This window comes from Trichoderma asperellum, chromosome 6 (genome assembly GCF_020647865.1).
Source record: "Trichoderma asperellum chromosome 6, complete sequence".
Lineage (NCBI taxonomy): Eukaryota > Fungi > Ascomycota > Sordariomycetes > Hypocreales > Hypocreaceae > Trichoderma > Trichoderma asperellum.
In genome coordinates this window covers 2623278-2645876 of record NC_089420.1, presented here as the reverse complement: position 1 = coordinate 2645876, position 22599 = coordinate 2623278, and the positions used below count along the sequence as shown (strand labels likewise).

At 50.4% G+C, this 22599-nt stretch overlaps 9 protein-coding genes across 14 annotated transcripts; 4 read left to right on the top strand and 5 right to left on the bottom strand.

Annotated features, from left to right (window-relative positions):
- Nucleotides 1-585: 585 nt before the first annotated feature.
- Nucleotides 586-2598, bottom strand: TrAFT101_010298 (uncharacterized protein; the record flags this gene model as incomplete). The annotated part of the gene is made up of 2 exons (XM_024910259.1): nucleotides 586-987; nucleotides 1042-2598. 2 exons carry the CDS (start codon nucleotides 2596-2598, stop codon nucleotides 586-588), a joined length of 1959 nt encoding a protein of 652 aa, XP_024756089.1.
- A 538-nt stretch (nucleotides 2599-3136) lies between these two features.
- On the bottom strand, nucleotides 3137-4641 carry TrAFT101_010297 (uncharacterized protein; the record flags this gene model as incomplete). The annotated part of the gene is made up of 7 exons (XM_066128914.1): nucleotides 3137-3158; nucleotides 3302-3380; nucleotides 3541-3555; nucleotides 3644-3776; nucleotides 3934-3970; nucleotides 4063-4159; nucleotides 4608-4641. 7 exons carry the CDS (start codon nucleotides 4639-4641, stop codon nucleotides 3137-3139), a joined length of 417 nt encoding a protein of 138 aa, XP_065985040.1.
- A 2166-nt stretch (nucleotides 4642-6807) lies between these two features.
- Nucleotides 6808-9979, top strand: TrAFT101_010296 (uncharacterized protein). The gene is made up of 3 exons (XM_024901225.2): nucleotides 6808-7819; nucleotides 7890-9237; nucleotides 9302-9979. Exons 1-3 carry the CDS (start codon nucleotides 7543-7545, stop codon nucleotides 9369-9371), a joined length of 1695 nt encoding a protein of 564 aa, XP_024756088.2. The 5' UTR covers nucleotides 6808-7542; the 3' UTR covers nucleotides 9372-9979.
- Nucleotides 9980-10046: 67 nt separating this feature from the next.
- On the bottom strand, nucleotides 10047-11553 carry TrAFT101_010295 (uncharacterized protein). Of its 2 annotated transcripts, XM_024908886.2 has the most exons (3): nucleotides 10949-11553; nucleotides 10704-10878; nucleotides 10047-10640 (listed from the first exon to the last, which is right to left on the bottom strand). In XM_024908886.2, the coding sequence occupies exons 1-3, from the start codon at nucleotides 11054-11056 to the stop codon at nucleotides 10228-10230; spliced, it is 696 nt and encodes a 231-aa protein (XP_024756087.1). In that variant the 5' UTR covers nucleotides 11057-11553; the 3' UTR covers nucleotides 10047-10227. The 2 variants fall into 2 exon arrangements, with proteins under 2 accessions (XP_024756087.1, XP_065985039.1); XM_066128913.1 differs by having other exon boundaries at nucleotides 10704-11197.
- TrAFT101_010294 (uncharacterized protein) lies at nucleotides 11498-14074 on the top strand. The gene is made up of 3 exons (XM_024910258.2): nucleotides 11498-13649; nucleotides 13722-13800; nucleotides 13866-14074. Exons 1-3 carry the CDS (start codon nucleotides 11623-11625, stop codon nucleotides 13932-13934), a joined length of 2175 nt encoding a protein of 724 aa, XP_024756086.1. The 5' UTR covers nucleotides 11498-11622; the 3' UTR covers nucleotides 13935-14074.
- A 445-nt stretch (nucleotides 14075-14519) lies between these two features.
- Nucleotides 14520-15872, bottom strand: TrAFT101_010293 (uncharacterized protein). 2 transcript variants are annotated; one of them, XM_066128911.1, is made up of 3 exons: nucleotides 15535-15872; nucleotides 14857-15419; nucleotides 14520-14677 (listed from the first exon to the last, which is right to left on the bottom strand). In XM_066128911.1, exons 1-3 carry the CDS (start codon nucleotides 15773-15775, stop codon nucleotides 14522-14524), a joined length of 960 nt encoding a protein of 319 aa, XP_065985037.1. In that variant the 5' UTR covers nucleotides 15776-15872; the 3' UTR covers nucleotides 14520-14521. The 2 variants fall into 2 exon arrangements, with proteins under 2 accessions (XP_065985037.1, XP_065985038.1); XM_066128912.1 differs by having other exon boundaries at nucleotides 14520-15419.
- Nucleotides 15873-16950: 1078 nt separating this feature from the next.
- Nucleotides 16951-17940, top strand: TrAFT101_010292 (uncharacterized protein; the record flags this gene model as incomplete). The annotated part of the gene is made up of 1 exon (XM_024908885.2): nucleotides 16951-17940. One exon carries the CDS (start codon nucleotides 16951-16953, stop codon nucleotides 17938-17940), a length of 990 nt encoding a protein of 329 aa, XP_024756083.1.
- TrAFT101_010291 (uncharacterized protein) lies at nucleotides 17338-19828 on the bottom strand. The gene is made up of 2 exons (XM_024902803.2): nucleotides 18930-19828; nucleotides 17338-18861 (listed from the first exon to the last, which is right to left on the bottom strand). The coding sequence occupies exons 1-2, from the start codon at nucleotides 19555-19557 to the stop codon at nucleotides 18230-18232; spliced, it is 1260 nt and encodes a 419-aa protein (XP_024756082.1). The 5' UTR covers nucleotides 19558-19828; the 3' UTR covers nucleotides 17338-18229.
- A 292-nt stretch (nucleotides 19829-20120) lies between these two features.
- Nucleotides 20121-22565, top strand: TrAFT101_010290 (uncharacterized protein). 4 transcript variants are annotated; one of them, XM_066128908.1, is made up of 8 exons: nucleotides 20139-20430; nucleotides 20484-20632; nucleotides 20693-20954; nucleotides 21008-21289; nucleotides 21343-21785; nucleotides 21840-21900; nucleotides 21951-22260; nucleotides 22330-22565. In XM_066128908.1, exons 1-8 carry the CDS (start codon nucleotides 20350-20352, stop codon nucleotides 22365-22367), a joined length of 1626 nt encoding a protein of 541 aa, XP_065985033.1. In that variant the 5' UTR covers nucleotides 20139-20349; the 3' UTR covers nucleotides 22368-22565. The 4 variants fall into 4 exon arrangements, with proteins under 4 accessions (XP_065985035.1, XP_065985036.1, XP_065985034.1 ...); XM_066128909.1 differs by having other exon boundaries at nucleotides 20121-20430; nucleotides 20484-20635; nucleotides 21951-22565; XM_066128910.1 differs by having other exon boundaries at nucleotides 20121-20430; nucleotides 20484-20635; nucleotides 21343-21900.
- The last annotated feature ends 34 nt before the right edge of the window (nucleotides 22566-22599 follow it).

The following is a 22599-nucleotide window of genomic DNA, read 5'->3' as shown; positions in this document are numbered from 1 at the left end:
CCTTCCCCCCAACTCCCTTAAAAATCTTTCAATTGCCAAACTTTACCTCCCAAATCTTGCCTACCAAAGGACAAAAAAAAAAAAAAAGCAAATGAAATTTGGATTTAAAAAAAAAGGGGGGGAATAGAAAGAAATTTGTGCCGATAGTATGAGCAAGCAAAAAGAGAGAAAAATGGAACAAAGAAAGAGTATCATCCGCTTATAGCTCCCTTTGAATATATGTGAACCCCCGTCTAAGAAAGAAAAAATTGTGGCCCAAATGCGTGTGTATACATGTGTTCGTTGTGTGAACATAGGCAGGGGCGAAATGCTTTTTTTTGTGTGTATATATATATGTCCGCATGCTTGTGCAATTGAAGAGGGGTAGGACAGCTAATTCTTTTTTTTTTCTGGGGAAAAAAAGGACCTTTGCTTAATTTTATACAGAGGAAGAGCCGGTTTAGTGTCTCCTCCGCTATCAATTTGCCTTCCCGCTCTATGCTTTTCTTTTGCTTGGTGCTGATAGATTGAGCCAACTCAGATGCCAGCTCTTGTTGGCGTGTGTTGTAATGCAGATTCCTTTCTTTCATTGTAGGTTTGCGACTTTCATTGGCCTTGGCCTTGGCTGAGGATAGGGCTTCCTAGAGGGCTGATGCTATCGAGAGGTGCAGCATGAAGCGCGGGTTTGCTGGGGCCAACGCCGTTGTGCCCCTCTGCGTTCTTTTTCAGCACAGACTTGACCCATTCAGCAACTTCGGCATCTTCCGTGCCCGAGCTCAGATCCATATGTCCTACCGCTTCTGCTATCTTGTCTGTGGCCTCGTCATCTTCGGCGACTTCAGTAATCGTTTCTGGCTTAGATAAAGACTGGATCCAGGGATGTTTAAGTAGCATGGCATATGTCGGGCGCATCTTTGGTATCTTATGAAGACAGCTCTTGACAAAGTCCTTTGCCAAATCGGAGTAACCAGTCTCTGGCATAGCCGGCGGCTCGCCTTCAACAATGGCCTAAGACGCAGTTAGTCAGCGGTAGATATCATCACTAGGTCAATAACAACTTACATTCAGTTGGCTGAAAATAGTGGACGAGGCTTCAGGGGGGTATGGATATCGACCCATAGCGCACTCGATGACTGTCAGGCCTAAGCTCCAGACATCACTTTGAACACTGTAGGTGCCATCTGAGTTGCCCGCCTGTGACATGGCCCCTCCAGAGATTCGTTCGGGAGCCATGTAACTCTGGCACCCAATGTTTGTCTTGGCAATGCTGGCCACAAGGTTGCCACTGACGCCAAAGTCACAGATTTTGATCTGACCTCGCGTATTGGCCAGGATATTCGTCGGCTTGACGTCTCGATGGATGATGTTATGCTCGTCCTTTAGTGACTTGAGACCCATCACAGCCGAATAAGTAATCTTCCGAAGGATGTTTTCGGGGATACCTCCGGCATAGATCTTATCAATGGAGCCACCATCCATGTATTCAATGCACATGTATACGGCACCTTCCTGGAAGAAAGCTCCGTAGAAGTCGATGATGAATGGCGATACACACTCGTGTAAGATGACCAGCTCTTTGAGAATAGTGGTGAACTTGGCATCGTCGAGCTCGAGGCGGATTTCCTTCATGGCCATGACTTTGCCAGCTTGACTTTCCAGCGCATTTGCAGCATCTGGGACAGCAGAGTCTGATTGACTTCGGTGCGGCTGTGGATGCTGCAGCTTGGTTCCAGATAATCCTGGCCCAAAGCGTGGTACACTCGGCTTCGCATGTCTGACCTTGTACACTGTTCCATAGTTGCCTTTTCCTAACTCGTCTATTATCTCCACCTCATCCAGGGATATTTTAAAGGTCTGGCCATTGGAAAAGTTTACTCCAGTGCGGGTGATGGTAGCTGCGCCGTCAAAAGTGATCCAGCCCTTCTCTGTATCGATATACTTCTTAAAGTCGTCTAGTTTGGACCCCAGAGACGATTTGCCATTAGGCACCGCGCTTGGTTGAGGCAATCCGGAGAGAGATGGAGCTCCCGCTCGGCGCATGCCACCCGGACCAGGGCTACCGCCGCCACCCATATCCGATAGTTTCATTCCTCCAATGCCCATGTTGGCTCTTCGCTCGCTGAGAGAAGGCTTTGGTAGGGCCGGAGCTGATCTGTGGTGTGGTCCAGGACCGGGACGCTGCATTGCTGGGGGCATGCGCAGATTATGGAGGCCAGGAGCTACAGGTCCCCCAGGCGAAGGCATTGGTGAGACAGGTGAGCTGCCCGCCGCTGCCATTCCTTTCTGCAATCGTTGTTGGTGAAGCGCGCGCGCCTTGGCCATGACGCTGTTTTCCATGGCTCCAGCGCCGGCAGCAAAGGATGAGCCCGTCTGGGAAGGATTTCTTGCTTTGCCCAACATTCCCAGAGCAGTTGAGCTAGGGTTCATATTTCGGGGATCGGCGAAAGTGTTGAGGGATGGGAGTCTCTTGGGAGAGCTGGGAGATTCGCCCAGCTCGTCGCCGTTGGGGGTTCCGGCTATGGACGAGTCCTCAGAGAACGGCGATGCCTGCGCAGAGAGTTCTCGAGTGCCGTCGGATACGCTGTCCGGCGTGGCCGGGATAGAATCAGTACCGCTCATCGTGGCGGTTGGAGAGACGTAGTTGCGTGGATATTTGCTCAGAGCGGAGGTGGTAGAGATTGTGACGGAGATGGACTCGCAGGTGGTAGAGATGGAGACCCCAGTTTTTGAAAAGAGAAGCTACCCAACGGAGCTACTGTGCTCGATCGAAGATGCGCGGCGTCGCAGAGGCAAAGGCCCAGCGACCCGGCCACTATGAGGACGAGGAGTGTTTTCCTTGTTATTTTTCTTCAGCGGTGGACGTTGACGATGCGGGTGGTCCGAGGCTTTGAAGCTTGACCAAGGTGGGGTTATCCGGATGCTTCGTCGCTGACAATTCCCTTTGATGACGGCCGATTCGCGGGAGGCGGACGGCGGACGGTTTGGTCCTGTCGGACTACGCTCCTCAAAGACTAGGCCGGTCTAGACTTTTGCACGACCCAGGGAAGAAGCAGAGCAGTCGATGAAGTGCTCGGCTATCGCTCGGTCTGTACGTGCACCTTCTGACACAATGCGTTTTTCGTTCGTGGGGCGACGCGAAAGAGAGGGGAAATAGAAATTAGGAAAGACAGAGCGACAAGCTACACGCAACGGTTAGCCCAGCGCCGGCCTGATCATCGCGGGCTTGAGAATTTGCGACGCCACTTGCAGAGCGGATTTCGACTTTTATGTATGAAACGGCGCTTGCCTCGTCCATGTGCCCGGAGCTATAGATGGAGCGTACCTTAAATGAGCCCGGATCCGCCAGGCTTGTTTGCTGAGGGCTTTGCAGGGCTGTGTTGGCACCGGCAGTTGCGAAAAGGCTAGAAGAAATTTTATTGTCAACGGCCAGGAAGCTGTGGCGGGTCGTCTGTCTTATACGAGTCCCAGGCGCAGCTTTTTTTCTTCTTCTTTTGTTCTTTTCTTGGTCAATGATGTTGAAGCAACGCAGAGAAGCTTGCTAAGTCATCGAAGTATATTTACAATACGTAGACTGTGCTGTGGCAGTGTCAGGTATCGATCAGGGAACAAATAACAGACAAGGCCAGGAACGCTCGTTGGCCAATTCCCGGAGCCATCGACGTACCTGCTGGCTGTTTTTGGCCCAGTGACCTGAACGGCGCTGCGGCACAGACAATGGAACCAATTGCTCCCTCTACCAAGGCACAACCTTGCTGAGCCTTGCAGTGGATGCTAGCCTGCGATAGGCCAAGCGAGTGCTAAACAGATGCAAAGTTGTGCGGGGTTTGGTTGGATATTCTGGTGCTTTCTGGCGCGGTAATGACGATGACGATGCGAAGGCCCGACGTGCGTCAAATGCAGGATAATCGTCAGGCGGTGTCTCTGTGTGCCGGCACGTCATATAAAGCAGGCCACCCTCAATTGGCGCGCCGGGATTGGTGGCGAGCTTCGTCTATCGTGACCCAAAAGTGGGCATCAGCGCTGTGTCCATGTCGCCGGGTAAAAGGTGCTGGAGCCAGCGCACTGCACTGGTTAATAACCTACCTATCCAATGCCTTTATCTCGCGGCCGCGGGCAGGGGACTCAGCAGAACAGACCCTGCTGTACGGCGGCGAATAGGTAGTCAGAAGACCAGAGATGCCTAAAATCGCAGCCTATGCCGGGCGTGAAGGGTGACGTGATTCAGTCAGCTTTGGGCTGGACGAGGGAATGAGTGTACTCCGGATCGATGTAGATAAAAAGGACAGACACAAGGGGGTCCAGCGTTGGGCTCGATAGAATGCCCACAGGCAGGGCGGAAGTAGAACAAAAGGGCAAGATGAAGAATCGAAAGAAGGATGATGGAAGGAAGGGGAGGGGGGTTATGGCTGTGGTTGATGATTTATATCGCCGTCGTCTCCTAGGTACAAATGCAGGTAGGTAGGTAAGGAGGGACTTGAAGTACTATCAAGTAGTAGGCGAGGTAGGTAATCGCTTATTAACTAGGTAGAAACGCTGAACAGGAGCCGGCCTGGCGCTACAAGCAGCTGCTAATGTTTGGCAGCTGCGTCTCTCATCGTGTGTTGAATATGACTGTGACTTGGACGGACCTATAGCGACTCTGAGGCTTCTTGGGCGGAACATCCCACCAAATTCCGCTGTGATGGTTGGTGGATCCCACCCGCGGGTACTCTCTATTTCGTACTTTCGCCCCGAGCACTACATGGCGATGACGCCAGTTGCTCCCCCGAGGCGTAGGTATTGCTGGATAGGAGGGTACATGCTGCGGCGGAATCCAGCCCGACGATCCATATCAGACAGATCTCATTATGAAACCGCCTCTGGCCCCCGAGCCGTGCCTTGGACTATCACCAGTGGCCTATCACTGGTCAAGGCTATGACAAGTCAGTTCGCCTAGAGGCGACGGGCCCTTCTATTGTACCTCCTCTGAAGCCACTGGAGGGAAAAAAAAGTTGGGGCCCATCCCACGGAAGCCGGGCTACCCCAGGATCACTCTTTTGGTCTTGTTTGTTTGTTTGTTTGTTTGTTTCTCACGGCCCTGCATTCGATTGGGCTCTTCAGCCCTCGTTATTGGGCCACTGAGGTGAGGCTACGGCAGGTCTTCCATGGCAATGCTGGCGGATGCCTGACAAGCTGACGTCGCGGGCGGACGAGTCGCAGCCCTTGCATCGGCTCATGTCTCTGTTGAATTGCCTTTGCCGTGTTTGCAATCTCGTTTCATGATGGCATAAATATGCTACAGTGACTGCTGTATTTAAGATGTGGATGAATTACTCGTCTACTGCATGTATGCAGGCAGCACCGGATGCTTGGTCTGATGCACAAACACTACTAAGGCAGCCCAATTATGTCCAAAGTACCCACATCGATGCTACCCTCAGCCCGGCATGGATGACTGCAGCTCCGTAGTAACCACCTAATGAACTAATCAAATGAGACCCTGGCGGTTCATATGCATCATACTTCGTAGCTATGAAGCTTTTTTCTTTGCATTGTGCAACCCAGCTGGGCAGGGATCGGCGCCCTGCTCGTTTCAAACACTGATGCACATTTCCCCCTCTATCGCGTCCATCATGACGTACTCCAACATCAACCATCTCGATCGAGAGGCCATTTTTTGGGTTCCTGCCATGGAGGTGATGGCTGAAACAGCTACGAGCATATCACGACATTTGTGCGTATCCACGATGCCGATAAGCGGTCGGTTATACTCTTCATTGGTTCCACGTTGAGTGTTTCTTTGGGCTTTAGGTGGATTGCTCGAGTCTCTATGATGTGGTGTACTTTCTGCATAGTGGAGCGACCTGTGCGAGGCTGAGAATTATCACCAGCAATTGGATTGCGAATCATTACGCGTTTTGTTGTGTACTGTTAAGTCTAATATGCTGTATAATATGTAGAGGTGAGAGTATCCGATAGCCTGGCGCCCGAGACATGGATTATCCCAGTATTGCATCGCAGGATTCTTCCCCCTTGCGTGATGGGAAAAGTGAGGCTGTCAATCCCGCTAGGCGTCGAGACTATTCGATGCACTGCTGGCACTCTGTTACTGGCAGCCTGTTTCTAAAAGGGATGAGACAATCTCATTTCCTGCCAGCCGTCATCTCAAAGTGCGGTGTATACACGAGCTGCTATGGATGTTTTGGAGATGAGATGCGATGCGATGCGGTTGCGGCAAGGTTGAGGCTGTGTAAGCCTGCCTGCACTGGCATGTCTTGCTAAAGATGCTGGGCCTATGTAATGCCATGCTACGGCTGAAGAGACAAGGCGCCCGACCTTATCTCTGCTCTTCTTGCACAGTCGCACAGAGCTAAGCCATATTGAGGATGCCACGCTTTGAAGGGTCCCGTTGTCAATCTGCTCGCCAGCGCCAAGCGTGCCAAGGTAAACAAGCTCACCACGAATGCTTCATTGCCATGGATAAGCCTCCTCAGCATATCTACGATGGTGGCTGGTTGGCTGGCTTGTGTACTGCTCGACAAACCATTCTGCTCTGCAATACGACGTAGACCGGCGAGAGCCATTGAAAAAGCAGGCCAACACGTGACCACAATCAATGCAGCCGGATAGCTGGTTCTAATCGGTGCTGCTCTCCCCTGGCCAGGCCTCTTTGGGAGGGCTCATGGGCGCATTCGGGGATTCTATTGGCCAGCGGAAGTATCCCGCGCAAGTACCTGGCAGCGCAGTCCTCTACGCAGAGTGACATCAGCCGCGTCGTCTCGCCCCAAAGCAAGCGCCAAGAGGGCACTTGGATGCCACCCAGCGAGCTAGGAGGCCGCTAGCTGGCCCCGGCAGAGCTTGTTTGGCCCAGCTCTTCCGCGCCTCGTCCATGTCACTCTTGCGTGTTGCGCGACCATTCGCCTCCCTTATCTCTGAGTCGTGCTACCTGCGCTCATACGCATCAGGTCGCACCGCGGCATCATACAGTGCTGGGCAACTGGGGAAAAGTGCCCTATTGGAGGCCCATCCGCTGCATTCTCTTTTTGCCTCCAGCATGGCCCCGTTACAGGCGCTGCGCAGCCACCCTCCTCTACAGCGCAACTCGCCGCCTGCTGGGCATCCATCTATCTCATTTTAACACGCATCACATCCTCGCCGTTTTCCCCAATCTCACGGCCTGCACGGCAAAGGGCCAATCTCTAGCTGGTTTGGCATCGCCTGCCTGACAAACTCCCCTGACATCTGACAGCACTCCCCGGTGACCTCATCCCAGCTCCATTGCCGGACAGCGGCTAGCTGACGACGCTTTGAGCTTTCTCTGAACCGCCCAAGGGTTGCTTCCCGCTCTGCAGGTCTCACCGAGGCATTACTCTACTTTTCTTTGTTTTTCTACTTTTCTTTTCACTTGTTCACATCTCCCTTTTCTGGCCCATTTCCGGAAATTCCGCCCTGAGACACTCCGATACACACAACAGTGCTGATACACGAGCGAGACGACTCCACTCGATTCGATTCAATTGAACATTGAACTTCGCTTTTCCTCCGACGCACAGTCATTATCTCTGAGCCCTTGGATCACATTGGATGGATTCTGCCGCCTCACTCACGCCGCCGACATCGTTTCGGCTGGCCGTGCTGGCTCAAAAGGCCTATGACATGCCGCTCAAGGTCTTTGAGTCAGCTTCGCCTGCGCCATCGCATCCCTCCTTATCGCACCTCTGCTTGCTCGTCTTCGAAGCTGTTCTGGAAGTAGTCTGTGTGAGCTTACCGGGATACATCGTCGCGCGCCTTGGCCACTTCGATGCCGATAAGCAAAAGTTCTTGGCTAATCTGAACGTGATGCTCTTCACGCCCTGCCTTAGTATGTCGCGCCCTCTTGCAATGACTCTTTTTTTTTCTCTGAACGCCGTCTAACCTATTGCTCTCCTTAGTCTTCACCAAGCTAGCATCCCAGCTCAATGCCGAAAAACTATCCGATCTCGCCATCATCCCTGCCATCTTTGTCGTACAAACCCTCGTATCATGGGTAGTTTCGATCCTGGTTGCCAAAGGATTCCGATTCAACAAGCGAGCTTCCAACTTTGTTACGGCCATGGGCGTCTTTGGCAATTCAAATTCGCTGCCTATTTCTCTGGTTCTTTCTCTCTCGCAAACAATCAAGGGCCTCCACTGGGACAGGATACCTGGCGATAACGATGACGAAGTCGGCGCTCGCGGCATCTTATATCTACTGATTTTCCAGCAACTTGGTCAGCTTGTCAGATGGAGCTGGGGGTATCATGTGTTGCTGGCCCCCAAAGATAAGTACGCCGAGTATCAAGATGAAATTGCCGAGGAAGGTCAGTACAGATACAGGGACGAAGAGCCCAGCGAACAGGAGCCAGAGATTCTCATTAGTGGCCTGGACGGTGATACCGAGGATGATGGCGAGAGCAATGCTTCCGAAGATTATATACCTGCTGGACGAACGCCCGTTGCGAATACTTCCCGGGCTTCATTGGCTGGCTCTTCAGTCGACAATGACGATATACTGAATTTCAAGAAGGGCGGCTACACTCGTGGAGGCGCGCTTGCCAATACAGACTTGGAAGATGATATTCTTTCATTCCCTCGCATTCGTCTTCGAGATGAGGCTGAAGTCGAGCACGGAATTACCGCTCGTGTCAAGAAAGCCCTACGCTCTCTTAAAGACAAAACCTCTGTGGTCATGACTCGCCAATACCAGCGTCTTCCTCAGCCTGTACGGACCTGCCTTTCCTTCATCCATATGTCAGTCATGAAGGCTGTCGCATTTGTCTGGGACTTCATGAATCCACCTTTGTGGGCTATGCTTATTGCCGTCGTCGTCGCGTCTATCCCGAATCTCCAACAGCTATTCTTCGAAGATGGTTCATTCGTGAAGAATAGCGTCACCAACGCAGTTGCGTCCAGTGGAGGTGTTGCCGTGCCTTTGATCTTGGTTGTTCTCGGCGCTAACTTGGCGCGCAACACTGCCGCTCACGATTCTCCCATAGACACGGAAGAGGAAAAGATTGGCACCAAGCTCTTGATCGCCTCGCTACTGAGCAGAATGGTTCTGCCAACACTGATCATGGCGCCCATTCTAGCTATTACAGCAAAATACCTGCCCATCAGCATTCTGGATGACCCCATTTTCATTGTCGTATGCTTTCTTCTTACTGGTGCGCCTAGTGCGCTTCAGCTTGCGCAAATATGCCAAATCAACAATGTTTATGAGCAGACCATGGGAAGAATCCTTTTTCAGAGCTATGTTATCTGGTAAGCATATCAATACGCTTAACCCCTTGTCTGGTTTTGCACCTTTCACTAACACATGCATTAGGATCCTTCCCTCTACTCTTTTCCTTGTCATGATGGCACTCGAGGTAATCGAGTGGGCAACAGTGAATTAGTCGTCATTATCCCAGCTGGGGAACCATTATGAGAAATGAGCTTACTTTTTTTTTTGACTTGTTTTTCTTCTCTTTGTGTTTTTCTGAAAAATACACCTATAATCTGGCGTTTAGGGTACGGAATGGCGAGGTAGAAGCGACATTTTATCTAGCATAGATTGGTACGGACTAGCAATGGTGGATGATTATCAACCAAATTGTATTACTATGGCAGAAACTAGTGGGTTGGTTCGGATATTCAGATTGGAGAAGACTATCACAAGAGAGGCTGGCAGGATTTTGGTTGTGGAACAACATCTCATGTATTTTTAAAGTGAAAAGAGTTGCTCTCATATATGCTCGAGGCTATGATATGATAGAAACCTCACATAGTGAATAGCGCTTTACGAAATGGGCTTGGATTTTTTTTTTAGTTCCTGCGCCACTCGCCTGTTTTGGGTGTGCCGAGACATAAACTTTTCAGGTAGCTTTGCACCGCGCCGGGCCATCCGCGGGAGACTACTGCGATGCCAGAAGGAATAACAATATCTTGGCTTTCAAATTAGATCTTGCCTCTTGATTCTCTTAATGACTGTCTCAAGAAGCAACAAATATGTGCCTAAATCCCCGCTTCGCTTCTGTTGTTATTACTCTCGTTATTAACATTACTGAAAGCTTGAGCGGATGATTATGCTCGTACAATGAAGATATGCTTGTTTGTGGATAACTAGATGGGATAAATATAAATGCACTTTTTCTCCCCCTTTGGCTACTATGAATATTTGTTATGCCCATTTCCGATGCCCAAGTCACGCCTCTAATAATAACCATTGAACATATAAATACAACCTTGCCAAACCCCATCCAAGCCCCCCATTCAGGCACCTCCGTTGAGCAACGGCGCATCCGTCGTCAACTCCCAATCTCTCACCGTGCCCTTCCAATCGCTGATTCTCACGTTCCGAATGTCGACCACAATGACGCGCACTTCCTCTCCCGCGACGAAATGCCCGCTTTGATCATTCTCGCGGCTGTCCGTATTCGACACCGGCTGGAAGAGTGGCGTGCCCTCTTCAAAGGTGTTGTTCTCGAGATGCTGCGCCACGTAAAACTTCTCCTCCTCGGAGCCGATCGGGGCTATCCGCGCGGCGCCTCCTATCGTTGCGCTGATGCTGGAGACGGCGGATGTGTTGAGGTTGAGGAGCAGGGTGGCCAGGCTGGAGCGAGTTTCGGGCGTGGGGGATCCTCCGGACATGCGACGGCCTTGGGTTGGAGGACGGTGGGAGACCCCTAGAAGAAGGTTCAATTGTCAGTAACTGGGACGGACATGTCTGTTGGTTTGGGCGGTCCTACAGTCGTGGACGAGGAGAGAAACGTTTGGGTTGGCGATGATGTTGGTGGTCTTGCGAGAGGCCGGGTTGGTGGTCATGATGATGACGGGAGAGTCGGAGTAGGGCGAGGAGGGGAGGTAGGTGTAGTTCATCAGGGACACATTGGGCACGTTATCCGTGCATGTGGCCAGATGAAGCTATTCGCAAAGCTCTAGGTCAGCGCCATTCTCTTCACAGCCTTGGACGACGGTGCGATTGGGCCCATACAAAGCGAGCATTTTCAAGGCATTGAACCACCTCCGTGGGCAAAGTGCTCGTCTGGCGCTTGTGGGTGTCGCCCTCGGACGCCTCGTAGTTCAGCGGGATCTTGTCCATGGCGGGTGTTGCCTTCTGTATCGATCGAGCCGAGATATGCAGCCGGTGCCCAGCACAAGGTGTGACGTTCGAAGAAGCGCAGCCTTTTCTGCCGCCGGTGATCTTCCCGACAATCCGATCAGCCGATGTTCGACTCGCAGGCTTGGAAGCTTAGGCGCTGCAACTAGCAGCACTTTGGCGCCAAACGTGGGGGAGGGGAAAAGAAGACGGACCGCGCTTAGTCATACCTGGCCGCCCCGTTAGGGGAGTACCAGCTTCGGTATGGGGCCCCTCCGCAAGCGTGCAAGTACCGCCAAACGCGACGGCCGAGGGTGACGTCGGCGCTTCAGCTCGAGGTGCTTCTCAGCTGCCGCGGCTACAAACGGCTGCTGGCGGGCGGCTCTATCCAGCTTCTAACCGATTGAGCCTGTGCAATGCGAGGCAGCATCTTTGGCCCGGCCTTGTGCACAAATTGAATTCTTTTAGATTAATTGAATCCGCGAACCCTTTGCAACTTTGTGTCTCCTTTTCTCTCTCTCTCTTTCTCTCCCCAGATAGAGTCGTCTAGATCTTGCAGTTCCGTCGCCATGCGTTCCCTCCGCGCCAATCGCCTCTCCCTGAGGCCCGTTCCGCGATTTCTCTCCACAGCATCACCAGCGTCCTCTATCCCCAAGACCGCGGCGTTGAGCTCCGTGCTCATTGCCAACAGAGGCGAGATCGCCATCCGAATCAACCGCACGGCGGAACGCATGGGCATCAAGGCCACCACGGTGTACACAGACGTCGACGCAAACTCATGGCACGCCTCGTCCGGCTTCCAGTCTCTGGGCCTGGGTCCCGCCAACGGCTACCTGGACGGCGAGAAAATCATTGCGCTGGCCAAGAAGCACGGCATCCAGGCGCTGCATCCGGGCTATGGCTTCCTGTCAGAGAACTACAAGTTCGCCGAGAGGTGCGAGGAGGAAGGCATCGTCTTTGTGGGACCCCCCGCAACCGCAATGGCCGACATGGGAAACAAGGCGAGGAGCAAGGAGATTATGAACGCGGCCAATGTGCCCTGCGTTCCTGGATACCACGGATCAGAGCAAGGTGAGGAGCAATTGCTCGCCTACGCCAAGGAGATCACCTTCCCAGTCCTCCTCAAGAGCGTGCGAGGTGGTGGTGGCAAGGGCATGCGCATCGTCATGAAGGAGGACGAGTTCATGACACAGCTCAAGAGCGCCAGAGCCGAGGCCAAGGCTTCGTTCGGCGAGGGCGGAGAAGTCATGCTCGTGGAGAAGTACATTGTGCGCCCGCGACACGTCGAGGTGCAGGTCTTCGCCGACAAGTACGGCAACACCGTCGCCCTTGGAGAGCGAGACTGCAGTGTCCAGCGCCGACACCAAAAGGTTCTCGAAGAGTCTCCCGCTCCTGATCTCGATGAGGCCACCAGACAAGACCTCTGGGACAAGGCCCGGAAGGCCGCCGAGGCCGTGGGCTACGTCGGTGCTGGAACCGTCGAGTTCATCTTGGACAAGGACAGCGGCAAGTTCTACTTCATGGAGATGAACACCCGATTACAGGTCGAGCACCCCGTCACTGAAATGGTCACTGGTCTAGACCTTGTTGAGTGGCAGTTCCGCATCGCCGCCGGCGAGAAGCTGCCCTTGACCCAGGCTGAGGTCGAAGAGCAGATGAACCAGCGAGGAGCTGCCATCGAAGCTCGTATCTATGCCGAGAACCCTGAAAAGGGCTTCATGCCAGACTCTGGCAAGCTCATCCACGCCGTGCTGCTGGATTCCGCCAAAGCCGATGAAGATATTCGTCTGGACTGGGGTTTCGGCTCCGGCAGCGTCGTCTCCGAAGCATATGACGGCATGATTGCCAAGCTCATCGTCCGCGGCGATAACCGCGAGACCGCCATTGCCAAGCTCGCCACCGCTCTGCGTGCCTTTGAAATCGTCGGTCTGAGCACCAACGTTGAGTTCCTCAAGAGACTATGCGCCTCCGACGCGTTTATCGCCGGAGACGTCGAAACCGGTTTCATCGACAAGTGGAGGGAGGAACTCTTCAAGCCCAGACACATCAACAACGAAGTCTTTGCTCAGGCTGCCCTGGGCGTTTTGAGCAACCAGCTGCAAACCATCGGCTCCAGCCCGCATGGACAGTCTCTCGGCTTCGGCAACACAAACTCCACCAGCGAGCGCAAGCTCGCATTCAAGGTCCTCGACGGCTACAGCGAAAAGGAGGGCGAGGTCGTCGAGGCCTTTGTCTCACAAACCGGCCACAACCTCTACAACGTCACCATCTCCCGCAAGGGCGAGGAGCCCGAGCTCTTCAGCAATGTCATCAGCGAGCCCACCATTGAAGGCGCCGTTACCAAACTGCAGTCACGATTCCCCGGCGAGAGGATCCACTCCACAGTCGTTCCTCAAGAGAACGGCACCGAGACCAAGCTGGCTATCTTCCAGCACGGCGTCAAGACCGATCTGGCATTGCTGCCGCCGTCGTGGTATGAGAAGGCTTTGGGCCTGAAGGAAGTGACTGCTTCTGTCGCGGCACCTATGCCCTGCAAGATTCTGAAGAACGAGGTCGAGGAGGGACAGGTCGTGAAGAAGGGCGCACCACTTGTTGTGTAAGTGAATTTCGAACAATCCTTACACAGTTTTCATCTGTCTTTATTTTGTCGCTAACAAAGTTAATACAGCATTGAATCAATGAAGATGGAGACAGTAATCCGCTCCCCACAGGACGGCGTTATCAAGAAGCTTGCTCACAAGGAAGGCGTAAGTCCACTTTGAAACCACTTACTTTACTTTTTAAGTGTCCGTTTAGCTAACCGCCTTCATAGGATATCTGCAAAGCTGGAACTATTCTTGTTCTATTTGAGGAGGAGCCCAGCAAAGAAGAGTCATCATAATGGGATAATGAAGGCGTTTTGATTTACGGAAGATTTTATGAATCATGTACATGTATATATAAATTTTTTTGGGCAAGATATACGTCGTTTATCATCAATGGCATAATATCAATGAGAAGAAGAAAAAAAAAGCATTACCCTAGCCTCCTTTCCCTTATTCCCCCTTATCCTTTCGCCTTTTTTTTTTTCTTATTTTTTGTCTTTAGTGAGGTATCATCAGTGTCTGGCAAGTTGCATATTTTCCTGGGTTTGTTTTCCGATATTACCGGTCCTTCTCAAGCTGTGACCAAATAGAACACACGAAAGAGTCGTCCTAAACTCCGCGTAATGCATAAAACATTATATCGTCGTAACATCATAATGGCATCGTGAACCTCATCCGGCCGCCCTAGCAATCAACTATCTGACATAGCCAACGAATGTTAAAAACATGCATAAAGCTAGATCCAAATAGTACGGACAATCCCAAGGCAGTCATCAAAGGAAAGATAGAGTAAGAAATTCCGAAGCAACCCAATCGTCCAAATTATGTACGCAGCGTATTTCTTTTTTTTTTTTTTTTTTTTTTTTTTTTTTTTTTGTTTTGGTCATTTCGTTTGCATTTCTGCATATGTGTCAGGCAGATGCCTGCCCATCCGGGACTGCTTAGCTGCCTGTCGGATGCGCTTCCACCACTCCTTGGCGCGAAAGGGCCAGCTGGGATCCGTGGGCGGTACGTAAGAATAGTAGCTGTTGAGAAGGTCCTGCGTTCACAAGCGTATCAATAAGCGAGATGACTTCAGGTGGGTGGGTTGCTGTGATTATTCTCCTCTTTCCCCTCTTCCCCTCTTCCCCTTTCACCACCATCTCCATATTCACTGTGATCTGAATAAGGGACCTATATAGCCAGACAAGTTAAAAGGGGGTACATAGGCAGGCTTACCTCTTCCTTCGCCAGAGTGATGAATCCCAGCACAAAGGCCACCCAGGCCAACGTCCCCTTAGTATTGAGAAATTGGTTCCCGCCTCGGAACTCAATGGTCCCTGTGCATCGTCTTGACTTCCGACGTGGATAGATATTCTGGAAATTCCATAGAACGTAGCGGTTGCCCTGCATGTAGTGGCACAAATCTGCCTTCGTGGTCGTAGATTTGATCTCGGCAGCCACTTTGCGAAGTCCCCCCAGGCTCTTTTTCCAGCCCAGCGTCTTGTTCAGTCCGCATTCAAGGCTCTCACTGTTTAGCCGGCAATAGTGGTTATCGCGGCGAGTCGCGGGTAGGATCTCTGCAACATAATCCTCATATACGACTATTGCAAAGGCAATCTTCTTCAGAGTTCTGAGGGAGAATTTGTTTTTAAGGTTGACTGGCGTGACATGAACATGCCCACCGCATGAATCGTCCTCCTGAGGCTTAAAATGTACACGCATGGCCTCCCAAAAATCGGAGAAGATAGGGCTCACACCATGCATTGTATCAAGTTTTGGGGATACAACCTCCATGCACACTGTCAGTTGCATCTATGTCAGCGCATATTTCTCCTATGCATAATGGAAATAACACATGTAGTAATCGTACATGACCTCTATCATGCAGTGGGGTGAAAATTGGGAATTACCAACCATATGGCCGTGGCCGCTTCAGCGATCCGTCACGGGTGACGAACCACTTCCCTCCATAGTATTCTGGGTGCTTGCTATACTTTGAGCAATCATCATGGACCGCCTGAATGCCCCGGTTGCGTAGTTTCTGTGCCAGTTGTCGATACCAGTCCACGTTTGTGAAGCTGTCGCAATTCCCATATGGCTTAGCAACAGCCTCAATCTCTACACCAAAGTTGTAATGCCTAACACCAGTTGGCATCTTCGGTAAGCTGTTGGGTGTAAGTAGCCAACACGAAATGGAAACAGAATTCCAGGAGATGAGGCTACACTTACAGCCCAAGCGAAAATAACCACAGGTCCACCGAACAAACACCGAGCTGGTTTGAGAAAGGGTGTGCTTGATGATAAAGCGAATGTGCTGGCTGCTAGATGGTGTAGTCGACATAATGGATATCTGACTCCGGGTTCCTGCTTTCTTACTTGCTAAGCCAGTGTTTGCTCCTCTCGCGATGCTAGACACATTTAACCACGCTTGCGCGAATAATTGGCCAATCCATTTCAAATTGGACACATGCATGCTCACCTGACGTCCTCCATTGCTTGCCAGCTTCTCCATTTGAGAGAACCATCCAATTATTGCACCCATACTTTCTGCACAGAGTGCTACAATTAGATGGCACGTACCCTAGTACATGGGCAGCCATGTTCGCCCACTGAGCCATGGTCAGCTGCCATCCAGTCAGACAAAGCCATGGGGCAGCACCGGGAGCAGATTTTTAGCTGCCCAGCCACCGTTGCGCTGTCCATGAAGTTCTTCCCCATCCCTACCCTTTCAGATCTCCTATCTAGTATGTCCTTTGCGCGGGCCGCAGGGAGGGACGACTGACTATCCCCTATCGTAATACAGCGGCCCTCGGTGGTGGAGATGGTAGGGAACGTGGCAGCTAGGAGCGGGTATGATGCTCCGAAGCCGGGCATGTCCGTGGCTCTCTTTTGAAACAGAAAAAATGAAATTTATCCAAACTTTTATGCTCACTGCCACGAAAGAGGCTCCCGTATGCCAAGAATCAAAGACGTGGTGAGGTCCAATTGGTGCTTGCGCTTCCATGCCCTGCATCATGGTCGTCATCCCGTCTCTTTGCTGCCCAACTTGTCGTGCTGCATCATAGGTCCACTATAGAAGCAGCCGCACTTAAACGGAGCATCCTGGCTGGCTGGTGAACAAACGAGTGACTCTCATGCGATAAACATGTTTTCGCCTCATAATGCGGGTGACTAGCAATAATTAGCAATATGTAAGACAGCATACTGCACACAGTAAGAACAGACATTTCCAGACTCTTCAGCGTTCAATCTCGTGGACCGAGTCCCCGTCTCAGTCAGCTATACAACAGCCCAATACTTGAATATCCCCGCCAATTCCCCAATCTGACCATGGATGTCATCCGCAGCCAATCAGTGGGGAGTAAGAAAACCAAAGTGCCGACCCAGAAAGCAGCATCAGCGGTGTCTCTAGACCGCCGGCCGGCAAAGTTATACTTTGCTTATGGGAGCAACTTGCACGTCAAGCAAATGAACCGTCGATGTCCAAATAGCAGGTTCATCGGAAAGGCTCGTCTATCCAACTATCGGTGGCAAATCAACGAGCGCGGATATGCCAATGTCGTTGCGGCAGAGAGACACTGGGTAGATGGCCTCGTATATGAGATTGACGATGTCGACGAAGCCAAGCTGGACATAAATGAAGGCGTTGCGAAAAATGCATATAACAAGCGATACATGACCGTCCTACTCCATCGAGCACAAAGTGCCCTGTACCGCCGCCCCGTATCGTGGATAGTGGAAAAAGGCGGACCCGCGGCAGTGAGCGGACAAGCCAGGCTTATAGCTCAGGGGCGGCGAGAAAATTCTTTAATACACTGGCAAGATGATGTTCTCATATACGTCAATCCAAAGTGCACTCTTGATAGCAGCCCTAAGGAGGAATATGTCAATCGAATCAATCTGGGTATTGCGGATGCTAGGGCCCTAGGCGTTGACGAGGATTACATTCGGAACTGTATCCGCCCCTTTATCCCGGAAACTGCAGACAGAGCCGCTTCGAATCCGGCACTCGAAACCCCCAAGCTCAAGGTGCTAACGGTTGTCCGGGGTAGGAATGCAAATTCTCCTGCGCGGTCTGACGGCCGCTCCCCGGCGCGCAAAGAACGATCGGTGAGCCGATCAAAGCAGCATTTTGAGCGGCGATCTCGATCCTTGCAGCCTCCTAACAAAGATAATGACCAAAAGAAAGACTCATCAGCGAAATCAAAGGTACCACCCCTGCCTCCGCGGCCACAGTCAAACCAACCCCGTGAGGTTCCTATCGTTTCGGTACAGGAGGTACAGCTTTCGAGCTGGGGCTGGTGGCCAGCATTTTCATGAGAGAAACAAGAAGAATTTAGCGGCTGTCGGTACTGTATTCCTTGAGAGTCATGATCGAATTTCGTGATTCATTGCGATGTATCTATCTATCTTTGGTGAGATCTATTGCTCGTTTGTCATTGCTTTTCTGGCCAGCGCTGCTGACGCTTCTATAAGTTTAAGAACATCATCAAGATGTCTGATTTTGTTTTTGTTTTAAAAAGGGGGGGGAAAAAAAAAAGAAAGAAAAAAGAAATCACCAGCTCCAGTCGCCATCGAGGCGTGTTCTAGAGGACCCTTGGGCCATGAATCAGAGCTTTGAGCGATGTCGCCTCAAGATCAGGGTCTTACTTTTGGGTGATATATTTCGCGATGGACCAAGAGATCGGCTCTTTGATCCATTCGCAAAATCCCACAAGAGTCTTGTTAACGTCATAGACTTTTGTGGAATATCGCTATCCTTATCTCCTCCATACACCAAGACCGTTGGCTTGCAGACAATTTTTGCTGCCGACTTCTTTGCTCCAGAGACCGTCTCGACAAAAAGCCCTGGAGCAATATCGAATAGATACGATGCGTTTCTTAGGGCGTCAGATGATTTGCCATTCTCGTCCGACTTCATCATAATGGTACCTCTATCAGCAAGGTTGATGCATTCATAAGTATCCAATTTTGATCTCGCGGTTCGTGCTGGCCACCTAAGAGAGAATACGTTTGGACAAAGCTGCAGTCGGTGTGCAAGATCCACTGCCGGGTCAATGATGCTTGTCCGAAGAGAATTTTGCAGTTCTGTAGCAGTTAAATATGGCACTACAACTGTTAGGAGAGAAGCAAGATCTTCGGTAATAAGGTTGAGGTATGCTGCTCTTCTGGATTTGAAAGATTTCTGGCTTGTCAAAGCCGTGAGCGTCTCAGATCTCCACTCTCTACAATGCTGAATATCTGATTTGAGATGTTAGTTTTAGTTGAAAATGTAAAATATCGCCATGATTTATAGAGGATAGACATACCTCGAGGAAGTTTAGATATCGCACTCTCCAGATCATCGATCCACGCTGCAGTAGTCTCACCATCCGCATCATCGAGGGGACAGTAGAATGACTTGGTAAAGAACACTAGCCATAAATATTGCATAATAATAGCCGTAAAATGATATTCATCGGAATGCCATACGTTGAGACAACTTGTTGCTGGCTCTCTCATCAGAGATACGAATCTTGTTGACTGCGCTGGAGTTGGCTGGCAACGAAAGTGGCCACTGGCTAGATCGTCCAAGACAGGCCGAATGCGATACTCGACCCAACGCTTAACATTTTCGCACAATTTTTTATATGCTTCCTGCGCTTCGATCTCTGTAATGTCCTTCCTCTTCGTAGATGAGCGAGTGCTCTGGCTTTTAGTCTCCTCGGCGTTGTTTGACTGGCTGCGAGCTTGTGCGAGCTGGCTCTGCGCTTCTTTCAATTCTTGCTGTAACAATTCCAGTTTCTTTGATAATTTTGAATTCTCTTTTTCCTGAACTTCAAGCTCTTCCTGTCGTGAGTCTAGCACCTCCTCGGTGAAATGGCGCAGCCGAACTTCGTCCTCCAGTTTGCTCTTGTCATCCTGCTTCCGTGTTGTCTCTGCTTGGTTCGGCGACATTGCTTCCTTTCTTCTCTTAACACTGTGATGTTATGTATGCAGGGTGCTGTTTGCGGTATGTTTTTGGTAATGTGAGTATGGAAAAGAATAGATGGGGCAATGTTGGTTTCTAGAAGTTTATGGAGCCAGTGACGGAAATATCAACATCGATCCCACCTGTTCTGTTTGTAGTGCGTAATGGTTTCTTTTTAGCCAATGGCTTACTCCTAATGCAATGACTTGGTGACCTGGCAAAAGCACAAATGACCCCATATAGCTTCAATTGGATAGGGTTACCAGATGATGAATTGTCGGTGCGCAGCCTGACCATGTCATATTGGTGGATATTCCCCTTAACTGGCTGGGCGCCTCTTCATGCCCGAAGCAAGCATCCATTGGGCTCCACCACATACCCGGCCTCGGGATCGGCTGTCTGCATGCACGTCCAGGGTGCCCTGTTCCGCAAAAGCGCGCGTTTATGCTTCATGGCTGGCGTTTCAATGCCAAGCTAATAATTATGTGTATAACTGCTGGAGGCTTACCTGGTCGGCATAAGAATCCCGTTGCCGGCTTGTCTTTCATCCTGCCCTTCGGCGGAGTCCGAGAAAGTCTACTGGAAGCATCCCATTGGCACCATCAAGAAACAAGCCACAGCCCCCAGTCCGTGACATACTATACTTAGAGACAATGACTCTCTTCTAAGGCATTGTGTATAGTGCAATCGACTACCCAAACTCGGGACATCGCAAGCATATCGGCTACTTACAGGGAATTCCCAGAGGAGACACCTACTTCGCATTAGGAGGCTTGAGCATGAGCGAGGAGAGAAGAATAGTCGTCTCTATTGACTTTGGAACCACTTTTTCTGGAGTCGCTTGGGCAGATACGACTCAGGTGAGTCCAAGCAGTAGTACGCAAAGATTTCGTGCCGCGCTAAAGCCTCCAAGCCGGATGTTCAGCACGTATTATCCGACTGGCCGTCAGTTGGTTCGTCCCAAAATAGCCCTAAAGTTCCAACAGAGCTGCGGAAAGTAGCATCCGGCTGGCAGTGGGGGTTCCAGATCCCGAAATCGGCGAAGAGAAGTAGATTGTTCAAGTTGTGAGACACAATCATCATTGTTGGATATGCCTCTAGAGCTGATTCCATGTGTATCAGAAGATTGGATGAACCATCGGATACGAAGAACGAAGGAGAATCTGCGCAGGAGCTAACAAGGATATATCTATCATTCCTCTATTCTCACTTTATCAGCGTCTTAGAGGACAAGCTGTCGCCCAGCGTAGTACAATCGACGCCGATGGACGTTGTTGTCACCGTTCCAGCGATATGGTCAAATAGTGCAAAGCAAGAAACAGAAAAGGCAGCATCACTCGCTGGCTTCGGCGGAGAGCAAAAAATTAAGCTTATATCAGAACCTGTTTGTCTTAACCCATGTTTGATAGGCCTGTTGCAGTGCTAACGATATAAAAGGAAGCGGCAGCTCTGTACACTGTCAAATATCTGAGCCCTTCTGTCCTACAAACTGGTAGGAGATTTGTGGTATGCGACGCCGGAGGAGGTACGGTAGATCTTATAACATATGAAGTTGCTCAAGTTCAGCCCCTCCAAATGAGAGAGGTTACGGAAGGCACTGGAGGGAAATGCGGGTCTTCGATGCTCAACATGAGATTTCGACGATATTTGAAGCAGATGCATGGAGATAAGTATTGGACAGATGAGCGACTGGTTGTTGCGTTGAGCGAGTTTGAAGCGGTATGTTTGTGCCAAAATACTCTAATATCTATCATTAGCCTGACATACTTCAGTTCAAAAGGAATTTTTTTCCAAAGGGTGAACCACTTACACTAAAGGTCGATCCATCTCTCGGTCTCAAACGTGATCGATTCACAATATCTCAAGACGACATGGCTACTAAAATATGGGATCCGATTATGAAAGACATAATATGTCTAATAAAGGAGCAAATTTCGATGGCAGACGAAAAAGTTGCGGCAGTCGTACTAGTTGGTGGGTTTGGACAGAATGCATACCTAAGGTCTCGGGTTCGCGATGTCATCGTTTCTAGAGTGCGCGTACTTCAGCCAGAGAATGGTGTTACTGCAGTAGTAAAAGGAGCCGTCATCTATGGTCTAGGAAATTACCAGCCCGCAATGGCCCTGGTAGGGATCGCATCTCGGGTCGCCAGGCGATCGTACGGCACCTGCCTTTTGACAAAGTATGACCCGGCAAAGCATAACCGGGATGAAGCGTGAGTATACAGAATAAGCAGATACGAAGATGATTGCTGAAAATTGAGGGACAGATTCTGGTCGGACAAAGAAGAGGACTGGGTCGTCGTTGAAATGTGTTGGTTCATTCGCAAGGTACGTTGAAAGGGTGCAAAGGAAGCTGATCTTGTAGTGACCAACTCTAGGGCCAATCGTATCCCGATGATAAGCCTTCAAAAATTGAGTATCAATGCGATATACCCGTATTTATGGGACATAGGCCGCAAGCAGATATCGAGATATTTAGCAACGACGATGATCACGAGGCACCAATACACATGAGCGGCACAACAAAGAGAGTAGCCACGCTATTCCTTGACCTGCATAAAATAACAAAATCAGCAAAGTCATCAGCAAAAAAGAAGAAAATGGGATGGCATCGATATTATTGCTTGACAGGTGTGATTGAGGCAAGCTATGGATCAGCCATGATAACATACACCGTGAAACTGGGAGGTCTGCATATTCTCTGTTCTAAATCTAAACAATTCTTTGAGCTCTGAATTGGGTCTGACATTAGCGCAGGTGTGACACACGACGTTATTAGAGTTCGATACGAGTAAAGAAGCGAGCTTGATAGAAAAAAAAAATTATAAGTTTGAGGCTATCTGTTTTTAAACACTTGATTTGCCGGGTATTGGATATATTGAACATCAGATCGGATATCTCGTGCTAACGTGTATTGGCCGTTTTGAAGGCTGTTCTATTCTTGGAGATGCGAGAGACAAAATTTTGATCGAGAAGATAGTAAACCACAAAGTAAAATGCATAAATTCAATCAAATTTTATTGCGTA